The sequence below is a fragment of the Psittacula echo genome (genome assembly GCF_963264785.1).
Source record: "Psittacula echo genome assembly, chromosome: 5".
Classification (NCBI taxonomy): Eukaryota; Metazoa; Chordata; class Aves; order Psittaciformes; family Psittacidae; genus Psittacula; species Psittacula echo.
Genome location: NC_137739.1, coordinates 2,583,710 through 2,606,008, shown reverse-complemented (window position 1 = coordinate 2,606,008; position 22,299 = coordinate 2,583,710). Strand labels below are relative to the sequence as shown.

Below are 22,299 nucleotides of genomic sequence, written 5' to 3'. Positions count from 1 at the left end.
TGTTGGATGGTGCGTGTGGGTGTCAAACGCAGCCAGCGGCGGCGGCCGCGGCCGGGAACCGGGACCCCCCCTCCGCGCCTCCCGCGGGCCCTTCTCTGCTCCTCCCGCACACAGCGCCAGGTCAGGCCGGGAGTCGCGGAGCGCTCGGGTGCGGGACGGGGATCGCGAACGGACCGGACGGCGGCGGCGGCGGCGGAAGAGCTTTCCCCCGCCTTTCCCCTCAGCAGCGGGGTGCGGGGTGGGCGCGGGAAGGGGCCCCCCGGGGCTCGCCTCGGACAGGGAGCGGGGTTGCCGGGCGGCTGCGGGGTGAGGGCGGCGGCCGGTGGGTCATGGGGCCGGTGGGGTGGGGGGGTTACCGGGGTTAGGGGGTGGCGGCGCAGCCCCGGCGGGGGTCCGGGGTGTCCTTTGTTGTCGCCGTTGGGTGGGCAGCAAGTTACTGCCCATCATGGCAGCCCAGCGGCTGGGCTGTGGAGCGGGGAGCGCGCCTCCGCGGCCCGGTGCTGCCGGCGGCGGCGGGGCGAAGAGGGGGACACGATCGCCGCGGCCCTTCGCCTCAGGGCCGGAAGGGTTTTGGCCGCCAGCCTCCGGCCCGAAGTTTGGGCCTGGCTTCCCCGGGAAGCCGATGGGGCCGGCCTGAAGCCGCCGGGGCTGCGGGGATGGCGGCGGCCTCCTCCGGTGGTTGGGGGGGACCAGCGGCGGGCCGGGGCGGGGGGGGGTCTGGTTCGTCTTGTTGTCCCCAGGCCTTTGCATTATTAACCTTAATTATGGCGCTGTTTGACTTATTGTATTATTTTCAGTCGTCGAGTCAGTTTGGAGGGTGTGTGGTAGTGCTTTTAGTAATTTTTAAGGCTTTGTTTTATGTCTGTATGTATTTATTTTATTTCAATCTTTACCTGCAGTGCCTTTGATACTATAGATAGGTCTTGGGAAATCAGTGTGCTGCATTACATTAAGCATTATTGTTGCTGGGAACTGTACTGAGACAAGAATTATCACAGGCTATCTAGAATGAAAGTTTCCTATTTTAAAGCCTTATGGCTTATTGGTAACGTTGGGTCTCAGTTTTACTTGGCCCAGGGATATATAATGCTTCCCCCTTATGAAGTGTGGTATCATCAGCAATGTGAAAAGCAAAGTTATATTTAACATTTAAATGTATTGGACCCATTTCTTTCTCTTAATCTGTTGAGAAAACACCCTGAATTATACAGACATACACATTTTCAACAGGAGGCCTGAAATACTTGCTCAGATCATTGAGGTGTGTTGCGGATGTTGTGGACTGTGGAGGCTGACTTTAGGAGTTCGAAATGCAAATCAGGCCACAAGATTAAGTTTGATTATTCTCGCCACTGAAAGACGTGTTTTATGGTAATATGGAACTCTTGCATAATTCCAGCGTGTTACTGTGTTTTGTGTGGGACAAGGTCATGGAAAATTGGATTGTTAGGATGTAAAATGTGGGATGTTAGGATGATTTTTGATTAGAAATAGAAGTATATTGTAATACCTTTAGCAAAATACAGCCTATATAGGAAGCACTTCTAAATATGTTTGTCTTGGCTGATTCTTGGATCCATTCTTTTCAAACAAACTCATGTGTAGTGTTTTATTGTGAAGAATTTAAACTTTTGGATGCATTTTCTTTTATAAACTCAAAGCAATGGTAAGCTAGCCAGCTAGAATTGCAAAGATAATCTTCCAAATATTAAATATTTAACTGTGTTATCAAAAATTATCAAGTACAAATGAACCATGAGTATGCATTCCTGAAGACAAATTTTGATAAGGCTGAATTGACTCCAAGTTACACATCAGGAAGTTTGACTTTTGCGTGCTGATTGTAACTTCCTTGATGCCGTAAAGTACCTGTGTGACATCACCCAGGAATGATGATGGTTCTCCTACGCGGTGCTTTGTCTTGTACTGATGAATGAAAATGAATATCCGCCTTTTAGAAATGAAATATAACAAGATACTAACAGGATGGACCTCTCTCTCTCTAGCGGAAGTAATTGACCTGTTCCCTAGGTAGGGGCGAAGTAACATTGGAGAATACTTGGGCAAGACAAGTCTGATCTGCAAGTTACCTGGGGGTCCTGTCCTGAGAGAGGATATATAAACAGCCGGACTTGGCTGTCAGGTAGTCTGGTCTCAAATACACATCACATAGTGGATGTAACACTCGCGTTGTTTTCACATCCATTATTCTTACAGTCATTTTTAATGACTAGTTGACAAACATCTGATGTCCAGTGCAAGCAGTGCTGTGTAATGCGGTGAGCGTAAATGAATTCAGCTTGTAGTGACTGCAGGATTATTTACATAACTGGTTAATCATGCTAATTTTGTTCCAGCTGTCAGCTATTTGATTGCTTTGAAACTTGGAGCTTTTAAGAAGCCTCAAATCTTGGAGCACTGCTGTGAGATGCCAAAAGGCCTAATTTGTTACTTTGTAATAATGCTGATAGTCTTTGCTTGATACAGAAATTGGTGTTTTGTATTTGTGGTTGAGTGTTGTTTTTTGAGAGAGAGAAATCATTAAATGATAATCTGGTTTAGGAGAAGTACATTACAGGGGAGTTATGATATTCATGATGATCTTGGTTTTTTTAGGTCTTGTAGGTAGGATGGGGAAATGGCTATTGGTTTTGCCTGATCTAAAGGAATATAAGTTACTCTAAAATCTTTATTTAATGACTTGTACTCAGGAAGCAACTTTCAGCTCTTCCAATGCCATATTTGCAGAGTGCTAAATTGTCTCTTGGGATCTTGCTAATAGAAAATGAAAGGTACCTGGTTTGTCTGAATATCTGTAATGTGCTTTTTCCACTTTGCTTTGCTCTGATCTGTGCAGAGAGAGTATCGAAACGTACCAGTATCCTGCTGTCTGAAGTGCTTCAAAGAACAGCGGGTTTTTATGTGTGTTTCAGTAGCCTGGCTGCTCATTAAGAAGACATGAGATGCTGTGCAGGAGAACAACATGTATGCTGTCCTCTAGAATAAAACCTGCTAGGTTGAGCTGTAGGTCTGCTGGCATTGATGTGCTTCAGTTTGGTTACATACTGGTATGTGCTGAATAGGAGACCATAAAGTTCCCAGAATGAAATCAGTTCAGGTGGCTGTTACAAGATTGCTTTCCTGTTCTGTGGTGGGGATAAAGATTTAGAGTGCTTGTGTGTCAGAATAAGTGGATTCAGAGGCCATAAACTTCAGGATGGATCTAGAGCCAGGTGGTTGTAGCAGTTGAGCCTTTTGGTGAGTGGTGCAGGAGGTCGAAAGCTACAGAAAAGCTGGTCTTGCTTATTTGTCATTTTGCAAATCACAGTTCAGTCTTTTGTTTTCAAATTGGGGATGTGGTTGATCTTACGACGATGCTCCAAACTGTTGATAAAAGGCAAAAGAGGTGGATCAGACAGTTCTAAGGTGTGTTTTATAGGTAGCTAGAGGTTGTAGGCAGGATGTAAGGAGAGAGTAGCTTAAATTAGTGAGATCAAGTTCCTTCAAACTGCAGTAGGTATGTTCAGAGTTACCACCAGAAGTTAAATGCTTGTAAATATCTGACAGTGGAGCTTGTATGGATGCCAACTGAGATGTTTACCAGAGTTTGGTTTGTAAATGTAATTTGTGCATTTTTACATTGAAGTATTACTTCGTGCTTAATGAAATGCTTTTCTTCTTTATGGAGAATTTGTAGTTTCCTTATTTTTTTGTGTACTGTTAGAAATATTGAACTTAAAAATGAATCACAGTATCACTGCCCTGTACTGCATTAATTGTTAATAGTGTGTATATCTGTTTGCATGTCACCCAGGGCTGTTAACGTAAATGCCTCTAACCAGTGCTTGCAGCTTGTGTTCAAGGTCAGACTTGGTCAGCTCACGCTGCCTTGGCTTGCAGGCTGGCTTGAACAAGCTCTTTCCAGGTGGGGAAACATGAGTATGGAGCAGAGGAGAGCTCAGGCACGAGCTCAGGCATGAGCAGGTCACTGGCTGTGCAAGCACAGTGTGACTGGGCAGAACCCAGCCCAGCCTGGGACTGGCTGCATCTCCGCCTTAGAGACTCCTCTTATCTCACTTTTACGGTGAAGGTGGCTGAGTAAAGTTTTACAGCATCTCAGATGCAGTATGGTGGGTTGGAATAGCTGACCTTTGAAGGTCCCTTCCAACCCATACTATTCTATGGTTATGTGTTTCGTTGTCCTGATGCATACACTTTATTTTCAGACAGTAATTCTTCCATGGTTAGGAGCAGAGCTCCCTGGGCTGCCTCAAGTAATTAGTTGTAATTTTGACATGAGACCTCTGCAGTTTTCTTCCACATTGTTGACTGCTCCTGTCTTTCCTCCAAGTGCTGTTTTATTAAGGTCTACAGTTGCTGAGTCTTCTGTCATGTAACTGTGTAATAAATAGTAAATGTATGAGATATGAGAAGTAGAACAGTTTCGGAGGGTGACCATGCAGTCTGCTTTTGTAGATATGGTACAAACGTGTCTTTTGGTGTGTAGACTTCTCTCCACCTCCTCCTACTCTCTTGCTGTCATAATCACTTGTACTTTGCCCATGTATTCATCTGTTCCAGTGTGTATTTGAAGAGCTGTCCTGGTTCCTCTCTCCAGTCAGGTCATATACGTGTTTCCTACAGCACAGATTTGATCACCTTCAGACCCAGTGTTTTGTTGGATATGCTTTGTGAATGGAAATATCTGTTCTTACCCCTTATGGTAAAATATTAATCTGTGAATTATTTTCTCTTTTATGCTTATGATGCAGCACTTAATGAACAAATACTTTTACAAATCAGTAATATTTCTTTGAAAATTCAAAGCTGTTTGTCAGTTTAAAAAACATGCACCTAGAGATGCTTTATGTCCATCCTTCGAGATAGATATGAGAAGACTGTTTGCCTTGTTTGGTTTTCAGTGTAGTGCTAGTTATGGCTGATTTGGGGGCCTATTCTAGGAGTGATGGACAGTGGAGTCCTGGGGTCATGGCTAAAATGCCACATCTGTTTCTCTAGAGAAACTCAACAGCCAGACATTGATTTAATCTCCCTGCAGTATAATCTTATAGAGACTTCCCTGCCATTCTGAAGATGTCACATAATGTAATGCCTTCTAAAATGGAACTGGTAGTTTTCCTTATTTAAAAGCTGAAACCCAAACAGAGCTCAGTGCTTCTGTTTGTTGAGTCTGTTCTCTTTGAGTTTTGCTACAACATCCATTTGTACTCAGGCTAGTTAAAAATGCCACATGGGTGACAAAAGTGCTAGGGGAGGGAAGTTCTTTTATCTTCTTGCTTTATTCACTCTGAAATCATATTAATTTCTAGATTTAACATCAATTTAGTACTTTGTGAACCTTTGCAAGGGCAGTGGTGCTTTTGTAGCTTTGCTGGAACAGAGACATTTTAAGAATCTTAATAGAGAATCATCTAATCTTATTACAACTGCTCCTGGCTGTTTAAATCACTTCCTTGTACTTAAAGAACAATCTGTCACCAGGTCTTTCTTGATTTCAATTTTTGTCAGATGCAATTTATCCCCCTCCGTGGTTTTGTTCTATATATTTCTTTTCCTGGTTGTGCAACCCTTAGGTTGGCAGCAATTTCTTTCCCAAACAGTTCTTCTGACTTCAGTGGGATTAATCGCATGAGTAATGGCTCTCTGGTGTAAAGCTTATACAGATCCTTCTTTGTAGGACCTCATGGATAAACCCCACCAAAATAATGGATATATATAGTCCTAAAATTCCTTAGGGAAAGGCAAAACAAAGTGTTTTTAAAGGTAACTTCCTCCCCTGAGATGCAGGCATGAAAGACTCCCTCAAACGTATTTCCTTGTAGGTCGGAAATCTGCTCTCGAGTGGCTGGTTGCGAGTTGCTGACTGGGTGAACAGGCCCCAAGCAGCATTTTAGGGTTTTATTTCTTTATTTTTCCTTTCAGTACTGAAGATTTCTTCAGCCAAAACTGTTGACCCAATTGCTGCTGTAGCTGCCTTTCTACTTTCAGCTTTGTTTGGACAGGGATGAGGCTTGTGACAACAGCAGTTAGGCAGAGAGATGTTTGATCTAACTGTCTGAAATCAGCCCGAATTTGAGATCATTCATTAATCCTTATCCTTCAGTTCTAAATAGAGCTATTTAACACACCTGCTTGTTCTCTGATAGATGGTCAAGCAGAATGTGCTCTGGCATGTGGTGTATGTAGAAGAAAGCACTTCAATTATTATTTAAAAAGCAGAACTTTAATGTTCTTAATTATTCAGTTGCTAATGAATCAGTGAAACACTGACATTGCTGCAGTGTGACTGATAGTGTCTGTTTAGAGAGGGATCTCATGTGCATTCCCAGCAGTAGTCAGATCCAGTGAGTCTTTAAATACCCTGCCCAGGTATTTCATCATTTGATTAAAAACCTCTTTCTAAATGACTATTTGAAAGCATAAGTCTCACATCTGTTCTGTTATCTAATGAAATATTTGCCTTCTGAGCCCATAGTGGCTTATTGCTTGGGTTTATGATTGCTTCTTGTAACATTGTGCTGCTTGCAGTGATTTTCTTTGTTATTATTTTATTTAAGGGCTTGAAGTGCTTCTAACTCATGAAGTGTTACTATTTTGCTGCTGTTGTTGAGCAGAGTTCATGAAGTTAAACTTTGGCTACCAATTCAGGAGAGCATTTATCAGCAAGTAAAGATAAATAATGCCTCTGTTGGAATGCTTGTGGATAAATAGCACAGGTGACACCAAACACTTAGCTTAGAAGCAAATGCAGATCAGAAATCAATATTTCATATTGTACTTGTAGATTTTTAGAAGCTCTACAACTTTATGTGTATTTTTAAAGCAGGAATTCCTACCTGCTACTCAGAAGAGCAGGAACTCTGTCATTTCACTGGATTATAACTATACAGCCCATGGTTTTAATACATTTTCAGCAAAGCAACTGCTTTCTCAAAACTTTAAAAGACTGGTACTGGGTGACTCCTGGAAGATACTTGTGTTTATATGTTTACTGGTTCTCTTGGGAAGATTCCACAAGGAGTAAGATACAGGAATGTTTAGAATTGGCTTTACTTGGCTTTCAGAAGTCTTATATTTTAGAGAAGGTGAAGTAGAAAAGCTTTTGCGGCAGCAAAATCACTTTTAGACTAGTTTGCTCCAGAGAAGCATTGAGGTATGTCATCAGAAGTTCTTTAGTCTGCAAAAGTGCTTCAGTGGTGCATTTCAGATCTACAAATCACTGGCCCCTTTGTGAAACCCTGATACAGTCTGAAATGAAATGTCTGGCTTTATTTTACGTTTGGCTACCTAGTGGATAATCTGCTTGTGCTTCGCCTGTTGCTTCACGCACACTGAGTACCGTGGTTGACATTTTGATGTCTATCTGCATAGTAGTGTCTGCATCTGTTTAATTTCACAGTGACACAAACATGAGTATTTGCATCAGCTTTAAAAGACAGAACATGTTCTGTAACTGAAGATGTGTAATACTGAGGTGTGCTCTGCATGGTGCAAACTCCTTGGAGTGTTGAAGAGATGAAGAACAGCAGTGGGTTTGTAGGTTGTCTTCATCAGACTGTTTCTGATTTGCTTTGGGAAAGGTTTTTTGTTCCACAGTTCATGGTCTAGATCAAGCAAAGTATGTACACATGTACTTTACTTTGAACGTGTGAGGGATCTGCTGCTCTGGGACTGGTCATTGACTTGCAGTCGATGCTGAGCACAGCACATCGGGTTTTAGTGCTGTAACTTTCCAGGTGTGAATGCAAGAGACATGCTTGAACATCCTGAATGCACAAATACTTCTGTTATGTACGTGCAGGCACAAAATCCTGCCTGGATGCCTTGGGACAGAGCCAGGTTTTCAGTCTTTATTTCTTTTGCTCTGCTTGGATAACCTATATAATACTATAGTGCCTTTTCCTGTCCCTGGAAATGCTGATCTTCAGTTTTATTTTAAGAAGGGATTTCTTTTTCTTATTCAGAAGAAAAATAAACTTTACAGGAGGAACAAAGTCTGTGCCCATTTTTTGTTTCTTCTTTTCTGTTTATTCTTTATAAAAAGGCCTGAAATACACTATGAGACTTTCTCTTCTGGTGAATAAATTCCAAGCTTAGAAATTGAGCAGTAGAAGGTGAGTCTTGGGGGGCATTGGGGTAAGAGTAGAGAAGAAACACTGGTGTAAGTTGCCTCGGTATTCCACTGGGAGCACGTTGTGCTAGCTTATACTAGGTAGCAGAACTGGTAAATTACATATGTGCATATGTGTGTTTGTGTGTATATATATATATATATGTAAAGTGGAGCTTCAGCTGACCAAATATATAATGGCAATGCCCTTGGTACAGACAAAGCTTTACAATTAAAAACACATTCAGTGCCCATCAGATGTGTGAATTGGTTGTGTCTTTGAGTGCCACGAGGCATCTTGTGCTTCCATCAAGCTCAACAAGTCTTGTGTCCAAACTCCTCTTTTAACTCTTTTAATATAATATGGTGGCTTTTGCATTTTCTCCTTTCATGGGAATCCAGAGTAAAAGAGAACTGAGCTCTGCCTGCTGCTTACATGCTAAACAGATGCAAATAAGCCCCTTCCCTCCTGGTTGCATCTTCTCCTCATGAGTTTCTACATTGTTTTGATTAAAGTGGTTCTATTGCCAACTCCCAGCCCCAAGGGCAGGTGAGAGGGGGAGAAAAAAACCCATCCCTGATTGCAGCTTAGTGATTAACATATCTTTTGGAGTTTGTAATGTCATCATTTCAGAGAAAACAAAGTTTCACTGGCTTCACAGGGTCTGGGGTTGTCAGGAAGGCAAACATCAAAGTGGAGAGAAAAGAGGAGTTTATTTAAAATATAGTAGAAAGACTTAAAACAGTCGTGCTAACCTATGAGAGCTATTAAAAATTAAAAACAGCCTTTGAAGCAAAGCATTAAAGATTTAATAGTATTAATTGAATGAAGCCGTGGGAGTTAAGGATGTGTAGACACATGTGTATGTGTTCTAAGACTTTAGCTATATGAAGGAAGCTGAGGTATGGGGAGTTGAATTCATTGTGCTTCATTTATAAAGGCTACCTTAACAAAACCCTTTCTGTTTGTGGACTTAATGAGTAGACACCATTATAACAAAGTGTAAACAGAAGTGCAGGGGACTTGCTGTCATTTTACATACTGCAGTGGATCAAAGAAGACCAGATTTGGGATTCCTGAACAAGGCAAAATAAGCAAAGAAGTTCCTAATCTATATATTAAGGATAATCTTATTTCTTTATATTATTATGTCTGATTTTATTTTCCTTTTAAGACTAAATACCTTTTCCTTTCTTTGTTACAAGAATAGTAACTTAATACTGTTGTCCTCCATAATAAGGTTCCTTTCCTTTTATTACCCAGTGATACTCTGCCTGTAGTCCCCCTCTTAGGTACTGGCTTTTTTTGGGTAGCTACACTTTAATGCTAGTTCATGATGTATTTTCTCTTAAGACTGACTGATTTTGGTTGTTTTTAGCTTTTACTGTTTAGAACTTAATCACTGTTAGGAAAACTTTTTGTTAAGAGAAAGAAGGTGGTCCCTCCATAGCCGTGTAAATAAATAACAAAGAAAAATCAGGGCTTTTTCTTTGCAAAGTCAAGACTCAAGACTTCATGTATTTGCCCTGGATGTTAAGAAGCAGGGAAAAGCCTGATCCTTATGTCACTTGCAGGAAAATGAGCAATGAAAGCTGCTTGCAAGTGTGCGGGTGGCACGGCAAAGGAAACTGATGTCCAGAGGGGAGCAACGTCAGGCAGGAGTTGACTGGCATGGAAATACGGGTGTGTAGAGGCACAACCAACCTTGTCAAGAAGGATAACAAAATTGAGGGTGATCTTAATACATTCATTTTTCCTCCTTCAGGAAGATGGTTGCTGACAGCACAAGGCGGCTGTTTGAGCTCTTCTTGCTGCAGATGTAGTTCCTAAATGATTCAGCATGATAGTGTACCCACGCATTATAGCATTATTGATGAATTCATTACCCTCTGTTAGCTGATGGATGTTAATGGGCTAGAATTTCCTCTGTGCATTTGCACTAGATGGAATGCTCTTAGGAAAAAACAAAGACTAGAAAATGGAGTGGGTGAGTTTTGAAGTTGCTTTCTTGTTCTGTTTATGAATCTAAAGACAGAGTATGTTATTAATGACTTACATTAAAGCAGTAGTTAATGATCAACAGCTCAAGGCTATCAGGCAGCTATGGGAGGTGCAAATAGTAGTAGTACTACACAGGGGATTTACTTGCATCTTTTTCCTTTCCCATGTCCCAGGCTATAATCAGCTGCTTCAGAAATATCAGAGGCTTGAGTTTTGGCTTACATGTGGTGAGTGTTGTCTTCTATGTGAGGACTCTTTACAGGGCATGAGTAGTCTCCAGGGCACGTACGGAGCTGCTAGTTGCAGAGTATCAAAGCTGAGAGGGTATAACATGTTCTCTGCAAGAGCTGACTGGAGGAAAATGACCTTTAATAATGGAACAGGCACAGATGCTTTTGAGTAACAAGTCTTTGTCATCCTCTGTGAGAAGAGCAAGCTAGCTCCCATTCAAATAATTTTCCATCTAAATAGCCAGAAGAGATAAGGGAGTAGGTAGTATATTACTATTGAGGATAGATTCAGAAAACTTGAGGAATTGTTATGCTGACAGCTGAAAATATCTGTATATCTGCATGGGAGGGTGTGGGATTCACTGGCATCATCAAACCAGGTAATTTTTTCCTAATTCCACAAAAATCAGCAAAATAATAATAATAAAGCAAAATAATAAATCTCTGCAGGTGTGAGTAGGGATGATCCTTATTAGTGCCTGAATGAAGGATTTGGAAAGTTTTAAGTAGCATAATGAGGAAAAATCCTGATATCAAATGTGCTGATTTATTATATTCTTTGGTCTTTTTAGTGAATTACTTCCATCAAAGATGAACTTAAGAATATAGCTCAGAATCAGGAACTGGGGCAGCACAAAAGTAGACCCAAGTGACTAGCAGTATTATTGAGTGCTGTTTCATGGTAAGCATAACCCAGCCTACATCCAAGCTGCTGCTGACAGGGTTGTTATGCTGCTCCTCTGCCCAGCAGAGCTCCTTTGGGATGGAATTGCTTTTCCTGCAGTGATATAGGCATGATAGACAGCTCTGTTAGGAAGAATGAAAAGAGGTAGGGTTTTTTGGAAACGGTGGTGTGTAGAGTAAGAAAAAACACAGGAATAAGGGGAAAGCTGAACAAGTGTTGCATGACAGATAGTTTTGAATCAGTGCGTAAAAGTGGCAGGAGGCAAGATTTTAAGATGTTAGCCAATTCCAAAAGAGTAGAGGACCAGATTTCCTTCTTTCCTGTGGCTGTCTTCAAGCTGAGACAAAATGAATGTGTCACTGTTACCAGTGCTAGGTGGGAAAAAGTGATTCCCTAGAAAATTCGCCTCTTGCAGTTACCTGCTGAAAGCAAGCTCCAAATCTAAGCCATCATCTTTAACTTTTACTACCAATATGAGCTTTCAAGGTGCAGCTTTACATTTTGCCTGGTGAAACGTAATTAGATCGCCGTTGAATGTTACTTCTCTTACTTGTGGTGTACTTTAAAGTGATTAGAGTGACCTAGGGATTAATCGCTTTGGTGACCTGATGTGTCAACTCTCCATCTCTCCCCCTTGACTCCCTTGGTGTGTCAGATCAGCTCACTGAACTGATTCTATCTCAAGATCTGGTGTGAGGGACAAGGAGGTGGCATGTGACAGCAGAGCAGGTAGGAGCAGGATGCTGCCTTCAGTAGCAGCCCTCAGCCAGCCAAGAATCAAGTGTAATGTGAAGCCACATCCTCAGTTCCTCTCTGAGCCTGACTGCTGAGCAGTAAAGCCTGGTGTAAAATCCTGGGGTTTGGCCAAATCTTTCCTGCAGTGTGGAACACGGAGGATTTTAAGGATACGTATTTCCAGCTTTACAGTTTTATAGCAACTTCAATTAGTCCTGAGCATCCAACTGCATGTAGCTTAATTTCTGAGGGTTAAAGTAACCCTACATTAATTGTTACCAGTCGTGATAGTTGGATTAAGACCACGTGTTGACTTCTCAAGAAGAATGTGCAAATCTGGTGGCTGTGAGGGATGGTGCTTGAAGTTTTATGCTTTGGATGGGCATTGATGAATGTAGGTAGGATGTTAAAATCAATCTCCGTTTCCTGTACAGGCTTGTAGCTTGTGCTAGCAGCCAGTACACTTAAACTGAAGAAAATAGTAGTGTTTGGGATATATGGACAGATACAGCTTTGCAGATCATGCACTGTTCCTTGAGCAGTCCTTTCCATTAAAAATTCATGTCCTAAAAGTATTCATTAGGCTCTGCTTCTACCAGTAGTAACATGGAGAGTTAAACCTTTGTCATGATGAGCACTTGCCTTTGGCCTAGTGGATTTATTGATATGGTTTTGTGTCTGTGGTGTGTAGGTGGGGAGGAGGAACTGCACACAGTGACGTCTGCTTCACAATAATAAAGTGCAAACTGAATTTGGTTACTGAAGTCATTAGATAATTGTAAGTAGCAGGTACCTTCCCAAAGTATCAAGTCTGATATGTGTGCTCACATTGATATATATGGATCCAGTAGTACTTGTCGGCTTTGCGTTTTGAAAGTTGCAATCGTATAAGAAAAACACTGTGGCTTAAAGAGTGCAGGTAACATTCAGTGGTCTTGCAAGCTTTTAGGTTATGTTATTTGCAGTTGCTCCTGTGTTCAAGCTGATCTAATCTTGCTCTGAGCTGTTGGGAGAGAACATATAACAGCTTCCCTTCAGCAGGTGCCTATCACCCAGTAAGCAGCCTAAGTGACAAGGTTCTAAGGCCCATCTTCTGGCAAGAAGATCAGATATCTTCCAGAATGGAAACAGGGAAGGAGAGAAATGTCTCCTACTGTCTTTAATTCAGTTGAAAATGCTACTTAAATATACCCAGTGAGCTGAGTTGATTTCACCTTGGTACCTTTTTGTCAAGGCACACATTGGGTGATACCTTTTTTTTCCTACTTCTCTATTTGTGAGAATAAAAGACAAAATGCTTCCATTCAAGCAGGTAATCCCCAGAGCACAAACTCCTTTTGAGAGTTTAGGAAGGTATTTTCACAGCTGTGTTGGATTAATTTGCATTTAGAACTTTAGGTTCAGTGCATAATGGCTTGACCTTACTCTGTCTGTAATTCTGCAATACTCTTACTCATTACACAGCTGGTACTTGGTTGTATTACTACTGAAAAATAGGCTGAGATCTGCATAAAATGCAGGTAGTGCTGTCAGTGCCACTTGACCCTGCCACAGAAGGAGGAATGTGTTATTTTTAAAGGGATGTTGGAAGCTTGTAAGCCTAAAATTAGATCTCCAGTAGTAGGTCGGATTTGGATCCGTTTGTAGTGATCTGCGTGGCTCTTGCAGGGGCTGTCCCTTTTTGCAGCACTTCAGAGCATATTTGCAGCTTCTTTCCATGCTGTCAATAATTCCAGCTGCATTACAGGCTGCAAAATGAAATATTACTTGATGATCTTAAAGGTATTTTCCAGCCTGGTTGATTCTGTGATAACTGTGAGTGTCAAAGCACCAGAAACTGGTGTGGTGGGTCCTGAATTAAAGCGACCAGATAGTGGTGCTGTATTCTCAGCTCTACGTTTCTACTCCTTGTCCTCTCTTTATGTAGACTTGGAGTAGTGAGATAAGCTCTCCATTAAGTTCTTATATTGCCTGGGTAATTTAAGTAGACCTGTAGTCAGAAAAGGTGCTGTAGAGACAAACTGATTTTGTGTCTCTGTATCTGTTCTATGGCTATACAAACTGGAGTTACTGTCTGTGAGGCTGAGGCATGACTGTAAAATCAGTGTAGGATCTAACCTTGGGCTTCATGAATATGCATAAATCTGCAGGAGAATTATCTTCCAGCATTAACTCTTTGAATAAAGAAATAATTTGGCCACCTGCTGGCTGTGAAAGCTGACCTTGTTCTCTCATTTGTAAAAGGGAGTGGAAAGCTTCCAAAACCTTGAATTTTGAAGCGTTTCCTCTTCTCAGAAATTACCCTGAAGAAGACAAGCATTTCAGCTGTGAAAAATGGAAATGAAACCTTTCTGCTGGAGTTAACCCTGGTCTTCAACCCATTTGCCAATCTGTATTTGTACTCGTTTCCTAAATAATGTTGAAGCTTGAGGAAGGGCATTGATGGTAATTTCAGTGTCTTCACTTTACTGTTTTCTTCACATGAATTGATGTTTTCTCTGCTGTACAATGACAAGAGGGAGCTAATAAGTGTGGTGCTTGTTGGCTTTTATATATAGTGCCAAGCTTCTGTGCTTCTCTTAGGACCCTTCTCCAAGTGACCACAATGTACAGTTGCCCCTCTTCCTGTTTGGTTTTGGGAACAGTGTTTGTATTGCAGTAGGGGATCATACTGTAGGCAGTATAATGATACCCTCTGGTCATCCAGTGCTGTAAGAATTATTTATGAATAGGGAAAGGAAAAAGAGAAAGAGAATTAACTGTGTTTGAACATTTCTTTGTGGGATCCAGTATAAGGAAAGTCTTTGCTATCCTTTTTTTCTGGATTATTATACTGAATTTTAAATAAAGGCTTGTGCTTAATTTCCTTTTATCAAACATTTCTAGTTTGTGTAAAATAGGACTTTCTAAAAGCACAGTGGGTTTGGATTTGTGCAAATGATGAGCTATCGCAAGAAAACTAGGATGTGAATTTACAGTGGGGGGCAATGGGAATCCTTTTTCCTTGCCACAAATAGAAGCTGACTTACTGTTAGGATTGGGGTCATGTTTGAGTGCATGCTTTTTGCTCTGTGCAGGTGTGTCTCACTGTCTGTCTGTCTGGGGGAACTTCTTCCTTACTCAGCATCTGGCAACGCTTTCCTCTTAGCCTCATTCTTTGCAGACTGGTAAGAAGCGCTCTCCACGCCCTGGCTTCTCTGATTTATCCTGGAATTCATCAGGTCCCTAAGGGATACCTGCCTCTGTCACTCCAGCCTGATAGCGAAAAGAGCAGATTGGGATGGAAACTCGTAGTCATCTTTTCATGTAGTTCATGAAAGGGGGATATTTTTACGTAGATAAACGTGTCTGTAGAAGTTGCTCAAAATCACAGAATGAGTGAATTATCTGCTTTCAAAACCCACTTTTTATGCGTGTCAAATGTCTACCACACGTTGTCTATAATACTATTAAAATTTTATACAAATTTCTGGTTAACTTCTTACGTTTAATGCTAATTTTCACAATTTTATTGCCCATTTGATATGTATTTTGTGTGTTTCTGGTCCATGCTTAGCTGGACTGTGTCTGTATTTACCTTTAGGCTTCATCTGAAGGGCATTTTATCAGTGCAGACAAACCCTGGTTTGAGTTTTACATTCTAGAGAGCTGAATGGCTTCTGCTGTCTATAGGTGGATTTAGTTGTATGGCTCTTTCTTTGAACTAAGTTTATGAAGGATTTTGTGGCTTGGCTTCATTTCTGTGTTAGTTTTAGCAAATTAAAGATGGTTTCCTCATGTAGATGTTACTTACTGAATTCAACCTCTTGTGAGAGAGGGCTGTTGAGAGGTTCACTCAAGATTTCCTTCTGTCTCTGTTGTATATAGAAAAGCACCATGAGAATTCATTTGGGTTGTGTAATGAAACTTGGAATAGGAAAAAGGAAGTGGGGCATTCCCTTCCAGGTTGCCTGTGATAGCACAGGTGAGCATCACCTTCTTGTCTTGTGTCCTTTTCCATCTATTTAAAGATGACAGGATAGTTCGAAACCAGAGAAAATGGCTTGTAGGGACCAAGGAAGAGAAAACAAGGAAGGCTCACCCAAGGTGAACAAGACCAACTCCCTCTTCCCCTCTCTGTTGAACCTTTTAAAGAGCTCTGTTCAAGCTGATAGCCCTTTTCCTGTTGTGAGCAAGGAACAGCAGCTTTCATCAAGCAGTTTGCTTTCTGCTTTCTTTGCAACTGTAGTGTTAAAATGCAAACTCACACTTTTTGCTGACGTTGCAAGTGCATTGTACTTCCCGGTGGTTTGTTGGGAGAACTTAATTCACTGAGGTCTTTGGGGGGAAAAAAGCCTTTCTGGATAAGTATTTGATCATGCTTTAGAAATGGTTTCTCGCTTTCATGCAGTGAGGCTATTTGGCTTTCAGATCTCTTTAATCATAAGATTGGCTGTTACAGTGCTCCAAGACCTGTCATAATCAAGTAAAATGTGTCTTTGGTGTGGTGTGGAAGCAGAGGGTTTGTAAAGGAGATACTGAAAGACATACAGGGTTCTTAGTGAGGGTTACTGCTACTACCAGAACAGTTGCCTTGAATATTGGTACAGCTAGATGGGGGGTAGATGTCCATCTTTCCGCTCCACTTTTAATGGAGTAACATGAAGTTTAGAACAAATGGTCTCCAGTGGGTTCAAAGTAGAATAGGATTAGAAAATATGTCTTTTAAGAAAAGGAAAGAATAGATGTTAATGGGATCCTCACTAAATGCCTTTGTTTCCATGAATCAAAGACATGAAGGTAAAGAACCACACCAGCACCAATGGCCTGATGGTTTTGCAATCTGTTACAGGGTAACAAGTGAAATCCTTAATTTTCTGGAAGAGTGAAAAATGCTCGTTTCACTTAATCCAACGTGTTTTCTCCTTGAAATGTGCGTTCTACGGTTGTTTTCACAAAGCTTACTCCAGATTTACTCTCTGCTAGTAGCCTTCTTCAGAAGCTTCACCTAAGCGAAGCTTCCAGTTTGGGGAATGGTGCTGCCATGCATTTGGCTTCCTGCACATCTGTGTGCTCCAAGCTCACTTGCTTTTGGACTGAAGCTTTGTTGGTAATTAAACTAATAAATCCTAAATGTAAACAAAGTGTTTCCCAAATCCAGGGTTCTGTCCAAACCATGCTGCACTTGATGAGGCTGTAACTTTGCTTCTGCTTCTTGCCTGCACTTTACAGCTAAATGAAGGAGAAGTATTCATGGCTTTGCTACAGGCTGTGTGGAGAGCACAGCAGGGCCTTGGCTCCTGCCTTTTTGGTTGTTTAGTTTCTTCTTTGAAACCAAGTGTATGAGTTCCTAGTGTGTGTAGTTGGGCAGGAATGAAAGCTCTTTGCTTTCTGATGCTGTTTTCTGGATCTTGACAGCTTCATGTTGAACCAGCTCCTTCAAAAGCAAGACCAGGGTTTGATCATTTTTACTCTTCTCATAGCCTGCCTTGCAGCAACACTTGTGACTGTGTTGCTCTGCAGCCTGCTCACCTCTCTGATACAACAGAAAACAAACCAGTGCTCAAAAGCTCATTTTCTACCAGACTTTGATCAGTTCTCCTGTGCCATTGTGTAAGTGCTAGGTTTGATGCAAGAGAGAGAAAGGGGAAGCTGTTGCAGGGTTGGGAGGCCACTGGGTTTGGTGCTGGCTTACCATTAGCTTGGCATGGCTTGTGACATTGCACTCTGATTGTCTGTGTCCCTGTTTATGTTGTGATTATGATTAATTCCTCAGGTATTTATTTCGCTGGCCAAGTTGGAGGTGTTTAAGACTAGTAGGTGTTGCCATGTACTGTAAAATTTACCTTTCCAAACATCATATGTGGTGTTGAAACGATCTTCTTTCAAAAGCTTCCAAAGTTGGAACAAGTAGTAAACCAAACTTCTCTATTCTTCTTTGGTTGGGGAGGTACACACAGGTGAGGCATTTGCTTGTATATTTTGGTCTCTTAGAGGCCTCTCATCCCTGACCTCTAAAGAAACAAAACTTATAAGACAAGAATGGTTTTCAGAGATTTACAGTGGGTTAGAAGACAGGAAGCAGGGTTAGGCATAAATGGTTGTTTCTCACAGAGAAAGGTTATTCCAAGTGAAGTGTCCTGCCAAAGATGAGTGCTCGTGCAAATACGCCCTTTTCCAGATGATTTCTGAATAATAAGGTGGCCAAATTGAACCAGATCAGTCAAATTTGAAATGATATTTGAGTTGAAGGATGGGAGATCTGCTAAGTGGTAAATGGTAGTTGAAATAGCCTTAAAACATTTGCATAGGGAGAGGAAATGACCCTGGTTTCATATGCACGAGTAGAGGCACAACTAGTAAAAGACAAGCACACTTTAGAAAGCATTTGGTAAAGAATGGGGTATCCTAAGCAGTAAATGACTGTGTTGTGATATGAACTTGTTACTGTCATCTCTGAAGTGTAGAGTGCTTGGAACTGTGTACATCTCAAGAAATAAAAGTGTAATATGTGCGTGGAAAGACATCGGAGATGATTTGAGATACGGAGCAGCTTCTAAATAGAGGGATTGAATTTTGGGAGACCCTCACTTCAGATAGAGTTGGTCAATTCCCATAAAATAGTGAGTGATATAAAGAAGCTGAAGGTGATTTGTTCTTGCTTAAAAAGCATCCCTTCTGTCTACAGCTCAGGAAATAAATGTCCAAGGTTAAAATAAGCTGAAGTACTTGTGCAGCGTGGACACTGCACTGCTGTTGTGTACTTGCTGAGGGTGAAACGGGAAACACAAGTGGCTTCAATAACGGAGTTGGAGGAGCCACAGTGTGCCTATTGCTGGCTATAGAGTCTCTGCCACAGGTTGCATCTGAGATGGCCAAGACATCAGGCAAGGGAATATATATGTTCTTATAGTCTTTACGTGAGGATTTGTGTCTGAGGATGTTGGGCTTGGTGGACATTTTATCAAACTGATGTAGGAGGTTTTGATTTTATGTTATTTAGTGCTTTTCTGGTCAGGTGACAGGCTCAGCCCTTATGGGGGGGGTTGTATTCTTCTGATCTGGGATACATATCATCAGTACATCAGTGTTGATGCCTTTATGGTAAGAAAGTCATCACAGAGCTGCATGTTGTTCAAGCTGACACTTAATTCTGCTTTCATTCTAAATGGCACCAGAGCAATTTGAAGAATGATAACAATGTTAGGCTGGAAATCTGTGCTTTGCTTCTCTCCAGTGCCTTTTGTAAGTGATACCGTTGCTTCTTCAGTGTTTGGAGAAACACTGTTAGAGGACATCTTGACTGTACAATCTCTATTAAACATGGCAAGCTCCCTCACAGGATCAGTGCTTAGTGTTCATGTAACTGGCGAATATCAAAGACTATTCTGTGTTAATGTAATAGCAAAATCTGCCAGTTTACTCCAGTAATGTATTCTGAAGCTTAATAGGCCTCCGTTTACTTGAAACGGTGACCTTAAATGACTAATTGAAACAGCTTTCCAGCTCCACAGCTTGCCCTTGGGGTTTCTTGCCAGTCATTTTGGCTTTACAATTCCATTTTCATATAATTAAAACTTTTTCTGTCTGTGTGGAAGACACACAGAGCAGAAGCTGTGGATGTCCTGAGCATTGTCAAACATACAAAGTAAATGCATTTGGAAAAAGAACTTCTCCTCTAATCTGCTTAGCATTTAAAGGTCACCTTCAGTTGGAGGGTGTTGTTCTGGTGCTCATTTCACTGTGTCTCAACTGAATGCAGAGCCTTCTTCAAGATCTCTGCCCTGATACTGAGTGTGCCTTAAGCTAACATGAGGTTTCAGGTATAGCTTGGTTAATTTTGGAGCAGTTTGCTTATTCTCTCAGTACTCGGATTCCTGCAGCCGCGGTGGCAGACTGCAGTTGTCAACTAGAGGGAAGCTAATAGCTGCTAAGCATGGAATTTCTATTGTAGTTTCACCTCTCTACAAGCCAGCATGGTAATTTCTGTAATTAAAAGTCCTAGGTAGGTTTTACCATGTTGGAAACCGAATCACTAAGTGATTTCTTGGACTTGGTTTCTGTTTTGCTTATAGAATTTGGCATTTGCATAAGCCTGGACACCTTCTTGCCTTGGTTTTGTTCAGGTTTGTAATCTGAAGTGTTTAGTATTACTTGTGAGAAGAAGAATAGTTTCCAAAATCAAATGTCTAGAAGAAATTCAAGGAGGAAATCCGTCAGTTACACTTCTGAGTAATTTTCCTAGAGTTCTGTAGGTTGCTTTCCATGTAGGAACAATTAAAGACCCAACTAACGTGTGTTGTTTTCTTTCCTTACGCAGGTCATGATTCTCATTTTCTTGTGTCATTCTCTTGAAGAGAGGAAATGATTGTAGTGGAACGTGTTACAAATAAGCCACTGATCCGGAGCCCTCTCAGTGCAGAAGCATTGATAGAAGAGCAGATATAGCCCTTTTCTTGTTTGTGTTCTGGGATCTGCCTTCCTAAAAAGGGAAATAAAGATGACGACTTCGTCTATTAGGCGACAGATGAAGAACATCGTGAACAATTATTCAGAGGCCGAAATAAAAGTTAGGGAAGCAACTTCCAATGACCCATGGGGTCCTTCCAGTTCGCTCATGACTGAAATAGCAGATCTGACTTACAATGTGGTGGCCTTTTCTGAGATTATGAGCATGATCTGGAAACGACTGAATGACCACGGCAAGAACTGGCGACATGTGTACAAGGCCCTGACTCTCTTAGATTACCTGATTAAAACTGGTTCGGAGCGAGTGGCGCAGCAGTGTAAAGAGAATATTTTTGCTATCCAGACATTGAAAGATTTTCAATATATTGATCGAGATGGTAAAGACCAGGGCATCAATGTGAGGGAGAAATCCAAGCAGCTGGTCTCTCTTCTGAAGGATGATGAGCGACTCAAGACAGAGAGGGCCCAAGCTCTGAAGACCAAAGAACGCATGGCTCAGGTGGCCACTGGAGTGGGTAGCAATCAGATCACCTTTGGCCGTGGCTCCAGTCAGCCAAACCTATCCACCAGCTACTCAGAGCAAGAGTACGGAAAGTCTGGAGGATCCCCAGCATCTTACCATGGCTGTAAGTACAAATACTTAGACAAAAGAGGGTTTTCTTTCTTTTCTTTTCTTTTGAGAGATTTTGTACTCTCTATGACTACCTGGTGGTGGCTGGTTTCTTCGCTGAAGGAACAAGGGATAGGAGAAGAGGAAACAGTCTCAAGCTGCACAAGGGGAAATTTAGGTTGGATATTAGGAACAATTTCTTTCCCAGAAATGGGAAAATGCTCAGGCATTGGAACAGGGTGCCCAGGGTGGAGTCACCGTCCCTGCAGGTGTTCACAAACTGTGTAGATGATTCCCTCAGTGACATGGTTTAGTGGTGGCCTTGGCGGTGCTGGTGTGAAGGTTTGATGTGATGATCTTAAAGGTCTTTTCCAACCCAGTTGATTCTATGATTCTGATTTGCTTTTGGGCAGGAGAGTAAATAGTGCCTACTCGGAGGATTAGTATGCTGACTGCAAGGAGCTTTTTGCACCGGCTGAGTCTCTGTAGGTCTGCTCAGTGGCACTAATGTCTCTTCAAATGACTGGTTAAATATTTGTTTTGGAGAGGATGTGTGTATTGATGTGCATCAGTTTAAAAAGCAGTTGTTTACTGTCAGTTCCCCTAGGTAGCATTGTCAAGCTGCTTTTGAGAACACGTTCCAGTGTTTGATGTGATAAACCGCCAGTCCCAGTAGGGAGATTGTGAATTGATTTTGGTTTGGTTGTTTCTGGTTTTAAAAGTACTTGAAAACTTGTTCTATTGAGTTCTTTAGGTATAATTCAAGAAATGAGAACTACAAAGTATTTCCTGCATCATTTTGCTACTTTCTTTCTGATGCTGCTATTTTACTTTGGGAAGAGTATCCGTGTTTAATTTCCTTTATTGCTTGCCCAGCGGTTCGTAGAGTAGTAATGCTTTGAATGTGTCTTATGGTTAAATATTTAGACTATCAGCAATTGCTGTGCGAGTATCAGTACTAAACACTGTGTTTCATTCTTAAAAACTTAATACAGTGATGTGGGAAGAATGGATTCTTTATAACACTGCTTGAGGGGAACTGCCTGTCATGTTAGGAAGAGGCCTGATTTGGCACTAAATCCTTCTTAATATAAGTAATGATCTGATGAAAGCTGCTTTGGCTGGAATGTCAGTGGTTGTGGTCTAATTCTGAAGGAAAAATCTTGTCTTTAAATGAATGCTTATAGTGTGTGGAGAACTGTAACTGAGCCAGTGTGGGGAATCGATTGAGCACCAGTTGGAAGAATCTGCAGTTTGTCATGTCCTGTGTCCCAAAGAGCTGCTCAAATTATAAACCCCTGGATGATGGGGTCAGTACCCTCAACGTGGGTTTCCGTGGAAGGCAATAGGATGTAGCAGGACAAATGAAGCTAGAGGTGAGGAAAATCTCTGTCCATGTGAAACTGTGGAGAAGAGCAGGAAAAGTTGTTTCAAAAGGAGATACTTTTAGGATACAGG

At 41.5% G+C, this 22,299-nt stretch overlaps 1 protein-coding gene across 3 annotated transcripts in view; it reads left to right on the top strand.

Annotated features, from left to right (window-relative positions):
* The window catches only part of EPN2 (epsin 2), a 45,711-nt gene continuing 23,412 nt past the window's right edge, over nucleotides 1–22,299 (top strand). For all 3 annotated transcript variants that reach the window (XR_013957087.1, XM_080619868.1, XM_080619867.1), the window contains exons 1-2: nucleotides 1–120; nucleotides 20,083–20,857. Coding sequence is in view for 2 of the 3 variants with exons in the window: in XM_080619868.1 (XP_080475994.1) it covers nucleotides 20,263–20,857 (595 nt within the window). In the remaining variant the exon portion in view is untranslated. The remainder of the gene's footprint in view (nucleotides 121–20,082; nucleotides 20,858–22,299) is intronic.